At 38.3% G+C, this 12,567-nt stretch overlaps 1 protein-coding gene across 3 annotated transcripts in view; it reads right to left on the minus strand.

Annotated features, from left to right (window-relative positions):
- Positions 1–507: 507 nt before the first annotated feature.
- DIAPH2 (diaphanous related formin 2) overlaps positions 508–12,567 on the minus strand; it is a 166,297-nt gene continuing 154,237 nt past the window's right edge. For all 3 annotated transcript variants that reach the window (XM_088173060.1, XM_088173059.1, XM_088173058.1), the window contains one exon: positions 508–5,073. In XM_088173060.1, the coding sequence (XP_088029186.1) occupies positions 5,009–5,073 (65 nt within the window). In that variant the 3' untranslated portion in view covers positions 508–5,008. The remainder of the gene's footprint in view (positions 5,074–12,567) is intronic.

The raw sequence follows: 12,567 nt of genomic DNA on the forward strand, positions 1-12,567 counted from the left end.
CCTATAAAAAGTTCCTTAAGGAGAGTTGTATCAACAGGGCTGCTCATATTCATTAGGGTTATACCCAGTCAGAATTTTGGGTACAATTCAGTGTTGTCACTTCAGTCTGTTCTGGTGACATCCATCATTAACAGATTTGAAGGGACGAGTCTGCCACGTTTCTGTTCTGATAAGAACATTTTGGGAATGAATGAAATAATTTGGAAAACATCAGCAATAGCTGTCTGACTATATGGCTGCTTAACAATTCTACACTGAAATCCAGCCTCCTAAAATAAAGATGGACCCGTGGGATTTGTTCATTGATTCCCTTTTATTGTTATTTTTGTAAAAGTTAAATGGTATCACCATGATTTAACGTTGGGGTTTTTTAATTATATACTTTTTTTTTTTGGATTATTTGTTTTTTAAAGTCCTCCTTCAAAGGAAAAGGCACCTTGTTCCCCTAACTCGAGTCAAATAGAATTGACACCTCAGAGAAAAAAAAAAGACAGAAATCCATAAAACGACAGTAAGCTAAAATGCAATGTAATTTCAGCATGACAATTTTATACAGCAAACCCAGCTTTGAGGTGATGGTACTCAGTAGGAAATAATCATGATAATCAAGTAAAACATTGGTGCATCTACCAGAATCATGGTATGTATATCTTTATTACAGTTCTCAGAATACATGGATTAACAATGGCCAGGCTGTGATTTCATCAAATTCCTATTTTAAACATTACATACAAACACAGAGCTGTTTAAAAAATAGAAATGCATGAGTTTTGTCACCTTTTTTTTTTTTAATTTTTTTTTTTTAACTTTTTTTTTTTTTTTTTTTTTTTTTGGCATCAGGAGTCCTATGACTTCCAAAAGGGAAATCAAACGGTGCATGATAGCAGACTGAACAGGTTATTGTTCACATTCTGTGGCATATGTATCACCTCAAACAGTGCTAAAAGCACTCCAAGAACAAATCCTTGTCCTGGCCCCCTCTCCCAGTGCCATCAGTGGGTGCTTGCAGCACTGCAGGATGCACAGGCTCCCTCCCTGGAGCACAAAAGCAGCACTGTGACACCTGCAGACACCTGAAGCTGAGGCTTTTGGCTGCATCTGCTTGGAATTCTTCATTTTTTATTTAAAAAAAAACAAAAACGATTTTTTATTTTTATTTACATTTCCTGTGCATGCGTGGGCGTGTGTGTGGAGACACCGCAGAAGAGGAGGTTTCTCACAAATACTTATTTTTAAAAAATGAGTTTTCAACTTGCAAATACAGTATGGCACATCAGAGGTGGGCTGGGCATTGCTCAGCATTTGTCCTGCCCCACCTTGCAGCACTTGGAAGGCAAACAGCAAAGTAGAACTCAGCCAAGCCTTTGCTGGATGGAAAAAAAAAAAAAAAAAAAAAAAAAAAAAGCAATTTACACACGAGAGGGAAAGTTTGAAATATTTACTAGCTGGAGATCTTTCTCAGGGCAGGAGGGACTAAAGTCACCCACCAAAGCAGGGTTTGCCTGAGGGATGCAAAAGCTGCAAAGTTTCCTTGACAAAAGCTATAGGAGGATTTCCAGAGCCAAACCTCAAACTCAGCCAGATTCTCAGAGTTTGGGGTGGTGTGGGATGAATTTGAAGGAGGTCACTAATGAATTGTGGCTTGGATAGAAACCATGAGAATATGATCGTTTTTTACAGCATTTGTCTGAGGTAGTACATATACCACACACAAAAATGCAAAAATATACAGATATTCGTGAGTATTTGCATATTACAGAAGGGAACTATGGGAACGCTCTTGTATCTCAGTTCTCAGGAAGAACAGATCATTTCACATCACTCATATTGACCAGAGTTCACCTAAAACCAGAATAAATTGACAATATTCCTGGGAGCAACCCCTGGAGCTGTTCGTGCTCTCAGAGCACTGATTCTCTTCTGGTTTTAGCCAAATAATTTGATTAACACAAAATCTGCTGTGCTGGGACAGGATCCCTGCTGAATCCCACACAGACATACAGGACAGAATTTGTTTTCTCAGCAAACTGCACAAAAGTGGAGCAAAAGGAGCCCAGTGCATTTCTGACCTGCCAGCCAGGAGCCCAGCCACAGAAATGTGTATTTGTGTACGACTGAAACTTCTCATTCCCATGACATTTGGAGCTTTGATTCATTTTACAAAGGTAAAAATTATCTTCCTCTTAAATAAACTAAGAAATGTAAACAGTGTAACATCATTAAAAAAAAAAAAAAAAAAACCAAAAAAAAAAAACCCAAAAAAACTCTCTCAGTTCTTGTAACTGGTAAAATGGGAATGCAAACAGATGTGCTGGTATATTGTCAACGTCATGTCTCAGAGGACAGAGAGTGAAACATAATTAGCAAGAAATTTATGTATGAACCCTCCAGTGATTTTCTTTCCGGGATTACTTTGAATACAAATATAATTTAACTGATAGATTTCATTTCTTTTTTTTTAAAATTAGAAAATAAGGCAAGTGCATTTCTGAAAAAGGTGCTACTCTTCTACACTTCTAGATAAACATGTGACACCTCTGAAAATTAGATCAATAATAAAAACATTAAAAATATCTGCAATTTAATATAGACTGAAAAACTATCAAAAGACAAAGTGACCAGCATCAATTTCAGAAAATATTTTAGACTTCATAAATACGAGCACCCTATATTTACATAAATTATCTTCTAAACTAGTTTTCCTTTGAAAGACACTTTTGTTCTAACAGATATGTCCATTAAATTATATAAATGTTTCAAATATGAAAAAAATAGTAGTAAAATAGAAGCATCAGATGATGTTGTTATTTCGGATTTGCCTTTTTTTTTTTTTTTTCCCTAAGATTTGGTTCTTGAAAATCTGTAGCCAGCTTTCACAGAGCTTTCAAAAAAAAAAAAAAATATATATAACCCATGGAAATGAAAAACTTGTGCACTAATAATTACTGCTATGGTATAAAGATTCTGTGGAGAGCTTTTGAGTTTTCACATATAAAGATTATACCAATACTTGTAAATCCCAGCAAAATGCTAGTTTCAAAATCTGAATTCTAAGACACTATTGATTTATATAGACATTATGAACCTAATCCTTTAAACTGGCTTTGTACATTAAGCACATTTTTTTTTTTTTTTTAAGAACTGGAAATTTAATAGTTCCATTTAAAGAGGCAGTGCTTCAACACGAGGCTGATGTTGACCTTGCACAAACAGGACAGAATTCTTTGTAGCTCTTACTGGTAAACAAGGAGACAAAATCCTGTTGCATGCTTATTATTTTTTTTTTTCCTTTTTTTTTCCTGAAGTACCATACAACTCTTCAGTGTGTTACTAAAACCCCCAAAGTTTAGGGAGAATATTTAGTTGACAGCAAGCATTTCACTAGATTTCAGTGGTATTCCTATGTTTAGAGCTATGGGCAAACCCCCTGTATTCTTTGAAGACAAGTTTTAAAAAAACCAAAAAAATTTAAAAAAAATTCAATACTAGATTGAAAAGGAGCTGTATCTTTTCTTACAATAACGTAGCTTGTAATTGTGAGAACTGATCCCAAACCAGCCCCACAGTTTTAAGAGGATCTCACCAGAGAAGCAAAAAGAATGTACTGTACAAAGATGCTTGGCTCAAGCAGTAGTGCAAAGATCCACTGGCCCAGGAGCAAAGTGCCCCCAGAACGAGCAGTTTGTGCACAGACACCACGGGACACCTCACCTTCCAAACAGCCTTTACAGACACCAAAAAAAAAAAAAAAAACAAAACAAAACCCCAAATTCCCCATAACACCAGGCAATAAAAGCATCCATAATCATTTCATCCATCAGTGATAAGCATTAATAAACTGAGAACAAGTGCCAGAGCATCCTGATTCTTTAAAAACATCATAGCTCAGCCACTTGGGCAGTAGCTCCACTGGGATTCCACTTCAAATCCTCCATCCCAGCCAGGTGAGCAGTGAGTGCTCACCTGAGGAACTGCAGTGCCTGCAATGGGAGGAGCAGCCCCCAAAAAAAAAAAAAAAATATCAGACTTGGGCACTGCCAGGCAGGAAATGTGTTGGTAGCTGCAAAAAATCTCAGCATTAAAATCCACCAGTGGAGAGCCCACCACGTGTTTTACCTGAGAAACAGAGAAAAAACTCAGAGGCAGCTCTGGAGAACTTCACCGTGTAGCTTGTCCCTAAAAACCTACACACAGGTATTTTAGCATCAGCAAAATAGGACAATCATACTTTCCCCCAAATACCTTTATAAAGAATATATAAGTGCACAATTAGAAAAATCCCTCCTTAGATACAGTTAAAAACATATTCTGCCCTTGATATCATTTTGGAAAAATTCTATGCTCTGTTTTATTTAAATTTTTTTTTTTTTTCTTTTTAGCAGTGATAAGTAACTACACATCATCATATCACCAAAAGTGTAGATATGTGGTGTATCCTACTGGCAGCTGAAACAGCTGAATCCACCAGGCTTTACACTGAGATAAGGTTTTCAGCAACCTGACTGGGGCTGTGTGTTGCTTTTTTATGCTTACAAAAAAGATTCTGATAATGTAGACCAGCTCATCTCTGAATTTATTAACATACAATTTTATTATTTTTCCTTTCATGTTCAAATCAGGACTGCAAATGGAATCCACAGCTGTACTCTTTCAACAAAACTGTATTTTCTTACCCATATAAAACATAACCTAGAAATCCCCAACTCCTTTCATGTGAGTTGCCAGCTTAAACAAAAGGGGTGGAAAAAAAAAAGAAGGAACATAAGAAAATAAGATTATATACCCTACTGTTTAACACTGTTTACAGATCTTGGTAGTTGGGGAAATAAGATACAGTATGTGGATGTTTTTAGCAACAGCTTTAAAATGACATATTTTTACACCATCTCATTTATTCAATACCAGCATTCCTTTATGATCATTGCCAATTTGGATGAGAAACTCTTCCCAAAGCACATCCATTTCATTGTAAATAAAACAATTCATTAATTCTTTGGCATCAGAAGAATCATACAGCTGCAATTGCTCCGTTGTGTCGAGAACGAGACCTTTCCAAAGTTACTCGTTTGTTATCTGCAACAAAAAGAGAGAAAAAAAAAAAACAACAAATCACCACGAGATTTGAAACACGGATAATGCAATGTCAAGAGGTTTTCAAACAGCCCTGAAAATCATTCTGAATGATATGTAAATAAGTAAGTAGGAGACTGGATCAGAGAAGTTTCACACTGCAGCTGCCAGACTGAGTTCAAGAGTTCTGCAATCAGCAATAAATTACTTTCTTGATCAGAGAAGCTGGGTGATAAAAGCATTAGGAGCATCCTGAAACACAGTCCCCTTGGAAACAGCACATAATAAACGAAATTCTGGGTAAAAATCCTTCCAATTTTAGAAATAATTTATGCACAGAACCTCTGGAAAAATACATTTCAAGAATGCACTGACCAGTGCAGTGGTGAAAACCTGCTGGATGCTCCAAATCTGAAGCCCAAACACCTCTCACTAGAATCTGGTACAGAGTTAAAAATAGAACAGTTAAATCAGCCACTTCCCAAGCATTTCCTGACTGTGCAACGTGAACAACTTTTAGTATAAAATATTACACAGTAATTATTGCAATAAATAATAAATACACCTCTATCACAGGAAAACAATCACCAAGTAGCAGCCACGCTCCTAAATGCCTTTACAATAAAATTTTAAAGGGAAGAATGCACACACAGACACAAAAAAAGGGGCAGAAGATTAACCCCCACTTGGTGTCTTTCTTTTTGACAATGAGGTCTTGACATGCAAATTTTTTGTTTGTTTCTTTTTGGTTTTTTTGGTTTTTTTTTTTTTTTTTCTTTTGGTGGCTGTTTCTTTTTGCCCTTTTCCCTCATGTCTCGTTCAGTGCTGCTCTGCATCACTCCTGTCCCTACATTGCTGCAGCACCAGGATGTCCCAAAAGAGAGCTGGGACTTTTACACAGGGCTGGAATATCATCAAGTTGATGCCTTTTGGGGCTACCTAAACACAGAGGCCAGGCAGAATTAAGGGAATAAAAAGTAGTTATATTTATTGAAGGGTCCTCAGGGACATTTGGGGCAGACAAAGCCCCCCAGGGGCTACACCAAAAAATGGGTCGTGGGTTTTTACTCTTTTATCAGTTTGGTCCATTTGCATGTTGGGGATTAATGTCCCAATTACAGCTCCAGGTAATGAAGTCATTTACCCCCAGTTTGCTCCCCATAACTCCCTTTTGTTTCCATTAATTGGGGCCTGAGGCAGTGAGGTGTCCTTGATTGCCAGCCTGGAGAGGAATTGTTGTGTCTGCCCAAAATGGGAGAGCAGCAGCTCACACTGGGTGTGGAGTTTAGAGTTCTACACTAAACAACTGCAGGATTACAAATAGATGGAAAATAGAAAAGCTGAAATGCCAAGGCACCAGAGTCCCTTCAGAAGCAAAACTTCTGCCAGGCACAGTGCAGGCACTCCTGGCTGCTCCCAAAGACTGAGCCCAGCCCAGCCCGTGCCCCTGGCAGTGCCATGCTGAGAGCTGGGCACTGCCCCGGAGGCCACAGCACACCCGGGGGCACAGACACGAGTGAGAGCTGGATTTTGGCTGAATTTGAGTGCCAGGGGAAATGCTGGAGCAGGGAGGGAGCTGGGATGCAGCAGTGGCTGTGGATGCCTGCAGGGATGGTGCCAAAATGAACAGGCACAACCCAGGACATGAGTGAACATCAGGAAACTCCTGAGCCCGAGGGACACTGGGCACTGCCCCAGGAGGTGCTGGAGCCTCCATCCCCACAGGTATTCCATTCCATTCCATTCCATTCCATTCCATTCCATTCCATTCCATTCCATTCCATTCCATCCCATCCCATCCCATCCCATCCCTGTGTGGTCACTGCCCTGCAAAGAGAGAGAAAGGACAGCAACACCCACGGGGCTCTGTGGGGAAAAAAGGCCAATTTATTGTACAGACAGCCCGGATTTAAAGTGTGTCAGTGCAGCCAGGACAGGACAGGAGCTCATTGGACAATTGGGAAAAACATCCTTGGGACAGCACCTCAGGATGTGTCCCACGGCAAAGACACCAGGGGTTAATGTTGGTGATGAATTCCACTCTGTTTGTCACCGTGTTGTCACCCTGGGAGACTCCTCCCTAACTGAAGCTGCAGTCAGCTTGTCAGCCTGGGAATGGAGCTGAGAGTCAGGAGAAATCCAGGCCTGGAGAGAATTCCCAAGCTGGAATTCCCCGGCTCTGTGAATGTGTGTGTGCACACCCCTGCACAGAGCCAGGGAAGCAGGCTCTGGTGGCCAAGGTCACCTCCAGAGATCCCCTCCAAGCTCAGCCACTGCTCCAACCCAGCCAAGACAGAAATGGTCCAGGCAGTTCAGCAAGACAAAAAAAAATTCATCTCTGCGATCTGTGTGTGGCCAGAGAACAGAGGCTGCAGAATCAGCCCCTTCCCCTGCTCCTGCAAGTGTCTCCAGTGCCAGGGGGAATTAACGGCTCCTTTAGCAAGATTATTAGTTCTTTTTATAGTTCTGCCTTGCCTCCTCTTCCTAACGAATCCAGCCATGCATAAAGTATTCAAATTACCCTAAGTCAATCTGTTTTGCATGGGAATAAATCTCTACACCCGGGTTGCAGTGTCACTAAGAGCCGGCAATTAAAGCACAAAAGAAGGGAAGGCACCAAGTCCAGTGTGCTGCTGCTCCTCCAGAGTAAAGACAGCAGTGAACCCTCCCTCAGTGCCTTCAGCACCAGATTCAACCTTCCACAGGTTCAAAAAAAATCAAGAAAGTTTAAGAATTGGTAATTTTTAAAATTTTTTTTTTTCCCCCCATCCTGGAACATTTTCTGCACTTGACAGCTCAGCTTCTCCTTTAATTGCAAAGCTGGGCTGAGACTTTAGGAAAACACAAAACCACACAAGAAAATCGTAAAAATATATCATTTCCTGCTTCAGGTAATAACAAAGTATTTCCTTAATACTTATGTGTTAAGTTAAAACAAAGGGTTTGATATTAGATGTGAAACTGGATTGGGCTGGCATTTCACTCACTTGAGCAAGAATTCTGAGAAATCAATGAATTTCCATCACTTTTAACATGCAAATTCAGTTACCTCCAACATCTGTATTTACCTTTTTTATGTGACAGACCATATTGAATGCAACACAAAGCAAGTCTGGCTCATAAACATAACTGACTGTTCTGGCATAAAATTAACTATAACATCAATAAATGGTAAAATTATTTCCTTTTCTTATGGGGGGATGGAGTGGGAAATTAGAGTAAGTTAAAAGCAGTTGAAATGAAATAAAAAATCATTGCCCAAAGTACCATGAAACATGCAAACACGACTAGAAAACATGGTCATGGATTCTGTGGGTACCTCCTGGGTAACCCCACCCACAGGGAAGAGAATTTTATTTCTCACTTTATTCTTAGAAATCCATTTTTTTTAAAAGCAGGGCACACTCTGCTCCCATTACAGACATTATAATCTATCTCAGAAATGAACACACCACCTGAAAAGTGCCCTCTGAGTCTGCTGAAAGGATCTTTCTTAGAACTGTGAAAGGTAGAACAGTGAAGCATTAAAATGGGAAACAAAGCAGGTTTTTATATCGCAAAATAATCTTCATTTTAGCTAGCTGGATCAAATGAAAATGAAGTAAATATAAAATTAAATGCTGGGCAATCAAATCAGCAGTTCCTTTTTAGTACACATAACCTTGGAATGCAACGGTGACCATGCAAAAAAAATGCAAAAAACCAGATGGACTTTGTTATAAAAACAATTCCTTGCTCAAGTCTTCAGCCTAGTATCAAGATGGGAATAAACCCTGCAAAATCTATTTTTTTCTTTCCTTAATGCTCCTTCATTAGCTCTGTTATTAAAAGAGAAGTCTCAATAGCTGCCACAGATTTATGAACTCAGTAGCTTGTTATCAACACAGAACTCAGTTACATGAGGAGAAAAATAAATGGTACTGTGCAGAACTGCAGTACTAAGATTAAGTGACTTCTTCATTTCATTCTCTCCTTATCCACTCTTCCAGGTAGTAACTTTATGCTCTCCTAATTATAAACCCTATTTTGTAGGAGCAATCAATGCTATAATAATATAGATGTTGTGCAGTCCAATGGACTGGTCATGACACTGAGATATCAGATAATGGAAGAGACAGAGTCTATAAAACCATACCTCAAAGGTACCTGATTGGAATTTGCATTATCCTGCCACAAGAAAAAAAAGTTCTCTTATATCATTATCTCTCAGCCCTGATATTAAAATTATAAATGTGTTACAAACTGCTACCTTGGGCTTGGTAACTTATTTGACTCCTTTTTCCTCTCCTAAATCACCTCCCCAAGGTGAAAGAATTGACCTTTCCACAGCTGATAATAATAATAATAATAATAATAATAATAATAATAATAATAATAATAATAATAATAATAGCTGTTTAATACTCACAGAAAGGAGGTACTGGTTTGACTTGCCTTGAAAATGATCACAGCAAGAAGGTAGAACTCTCAGCAGTTAATAAAATATTTAAAATTTCATCTTTTTGAAATCGTTTTGACTATGCAAAAGAGACAGAAATGCGTGCTGTAAGGGAATTTGTATGGCCCGTGCCACTGGGAATCAATGAAAGCCTTTACATCAAACATTTATTTCTTCATTCATGTAAAACCTTGTTCACTAGGAAATCCTACTGAAACACATCTTGTTTTCATCAGCAACCAAAGGAAAAAAAAATCCTCCTGCAGTCCCAAGCACTGCAGCAGGGAAAGCAGGGAAAAGTCAGAAAAGCCACACAATTTCCTACAGGTATGGAATGATGGCAGAAAAAAAAAGGGAATCACTCATTTGAGTGGGCTTTAAATGGATAAAATGTCCCAACAGATGAATTCTGAGGATCAAACTCTTCATCTGCACTAATGATGACACTGGCATTTACTCCACAGAAAAAGGTGAAAACCTGGATTCTGTTTCACAAGTACCACTTTTTAAAAATATTTTCTAGTGTCACTGAATAAAACTGTGATAGGTTAAATTCAATTCCCTTGAGCCTGGGTAACCTCCAGTTTTCACCTCAAGCTACCCAAGCATGGGGAAAACTGAAACCAAATTATCATTTGATCATTTGCTGTAACAGCACATTAATTACCAACCACTTGAAAAAGCAAGCAAAATAATAATAATAATAATAATAATAATAATAATAATAATAATAATAATAATAATAATAATAATAATAATAAACAATAACAATAATAATATTATTATTATTATTTTCCTTTATGGACTGCAGGCACCTTCATCACCTTTAGCTTCCCTACAGTAAAAGGTAATTTTTTTTTTTTTAATGATTTTTTTTTTTTTTTTTGGAAAATGGAATTGATAGAAGCAGAACTGATCCAGAGGAAAGCAGCAGGGAAGTCCATCCCCACCCAGCACCTCTGAACATTGCCTGGCCTGGCCCTCTGACATTATTGGAGAACCCAGCTGAGAAAAAAGCCAGGAAAGGAAATTAAGAGCATCAAAACTGCTCTTGCTGTCTGGAGCAAAACCCTTTTGGAGAGAAAATGGCTCTCCTAACCTCAATTCTCTTAAGATTCAGCCCATCTCTAGGAGATCTGATTTCAAATTGATCTTTCAGAATGTATGGCCTATAGAGAAAAAAATAGCAATAAGGTAAAAATCAGTTATGGGAGAAATACAGCCGAAATAACAGTGCAGAAAAGGCTCTGAAATAGCTCTTTTCAAAAGATTCTTATTGCCAAGAGATGAAACAAGCAAATAAAACACTTTTCTAACTGGGTTAAGGGAAACTGGACACTTAATATATTTTCGATTAATCTTCAAGTATTTAAACCGCTCTTATTTCAACCTAAACCCACCTGGTAAAATCTGAACTCCACCCTTTCTAACCATCACACCTGACATTCACTTGCATTTGATATTTTTGTAACCAAAAATAAGAACAGATCAAATGAACCAACATTCCTGTTCTCAGCCTTTTTTTTTTTTTTTTTTTTTTTGGCTAAACAGAATCTCAAATTCTTGACAATCAAAGTTAAATGCCAGGTTGAAAGGTTATTTTAGCATGAGTTTCAAAGAAAACATCGAGATTTCAAGCAAACCCTGGAGCTGTAAGGTCAAATTTTATAAATCCTGGTTTATTTTGGTTTAGGTCAAGACTTTCATGTGAAAGCTGAGTGATAACCTGGGTTTATAAATGTTATGATCGAGAAACAGCAGCTTACCCTTAGGCCAAAAAAAAAAAAAAAAAGCAAAAGGTTTTTAGAGTTTGCTTTTTTTTTTTTTTAAGTCCCCAAAATCAAGACGGCACAGCTGAATACATTAATTATAAAGACTTATAATTAATTATTTGTTAAAAAATGTCCCTGGCTACTGGGATATTGATCTGGAAGGTGCTGAGGAGGAAGAAAAGGTTTAAGAAGAAAAAAAAAAAAAAAGGAGGAAGAAAAAGCACTAAGGACACTAAGGAGAACTGCAGCACTTAAAAGGATGTCTCTGAAGGCTGAATGGCTCCTCCTCAGGAAAAAAAAAAAAAAAAAAGCAGAACCCCACATGTCCTGAGTTATCTGCACGAGTCAGGAGTGTCGTGTTCTGCTCAGAAATTCTGCTGCTCACTCATTTAGGCAACACCAGCACCTGCCTTTGAAGGTTTCCAGACAATTCCATGTCAACCATTTCTCCTGGAGAAAACGTGTGACTCTTTGGATCCCCTTGAAATTGCTAAATAAATTTGTTAATACCCAGCAGCACCGTAGTAGAGAAGCAGGTCTAAGATACAGAGAGTTAAAAGAATTTAAGCCCTGGCACAAAAGAGTTTTTTTTTTTTGCTCAGATTAAAAGGGAACAAAGGCAGGTCTAATCTTTGTGCTGCCACTCAGACCCAGCTTGCTGGGCACTGTTAATTGTAGCCTTTGAGTCGTAGGAAGATGCAGAACATCAGTAGAAAACCCATTTATTTGTGTCCTGTGTGTTGGACACAAAAGTGCTTTAAAATGGAATAATGTGGGAAGTTTTAATGCTAACTGGCATGTGTGATGACATTTACCAGCTCAGTGCAATCCAGCTGTGACCACAGTCAATACAGCGTGGCAGCACAATAAAAGCCACACTCCTGCAACCCAAATTGAGGATATTGGCCATCTGTATCATAATTCCAATGAAGAAATAAATACTTACCCGACTTAGAGCCGCATTTGTAGGATGAAAAATGGATTTGTAAACCCTGTTTTCGAGTAATCAGTTTAAAAGGAAATGTTACTATTGGGCCTTAAGATTTCAAAACAACCCAAGAAACAAAGAAAGAATTGGCCCAATAAGATAAGATTCCTTAAACCTTTAAATGATCTGTTTAATATTTTAATTTGCCTCTGCTTTCTTTGTTAATAGCACCACTTGGGATGTGCAGTGAAAGCTCTTCCACAAGAGTAGCACTGGAAAAGCCTTAGCAGGAGAAAACACATGCCTGCCTCAGGGGTTACAAGACAAATCAATCTATTTTTCTCCTTTCCTCCAAGGGT

Source organism: Sturnus vulgaris, chromosome 14, assembly GCF_052056855.1.
Source record: "Sturnus vulgaris isolate bStuVul1 chromosome 14, bStuVul1.hap1, whole genome shotgun sequence".
Lineage (NCBI taxonomy): Eukaryota > Metazoa > Chordata > Aves > Passeriformes > Sturnidae > Sturnus > Sturnus vulgaris.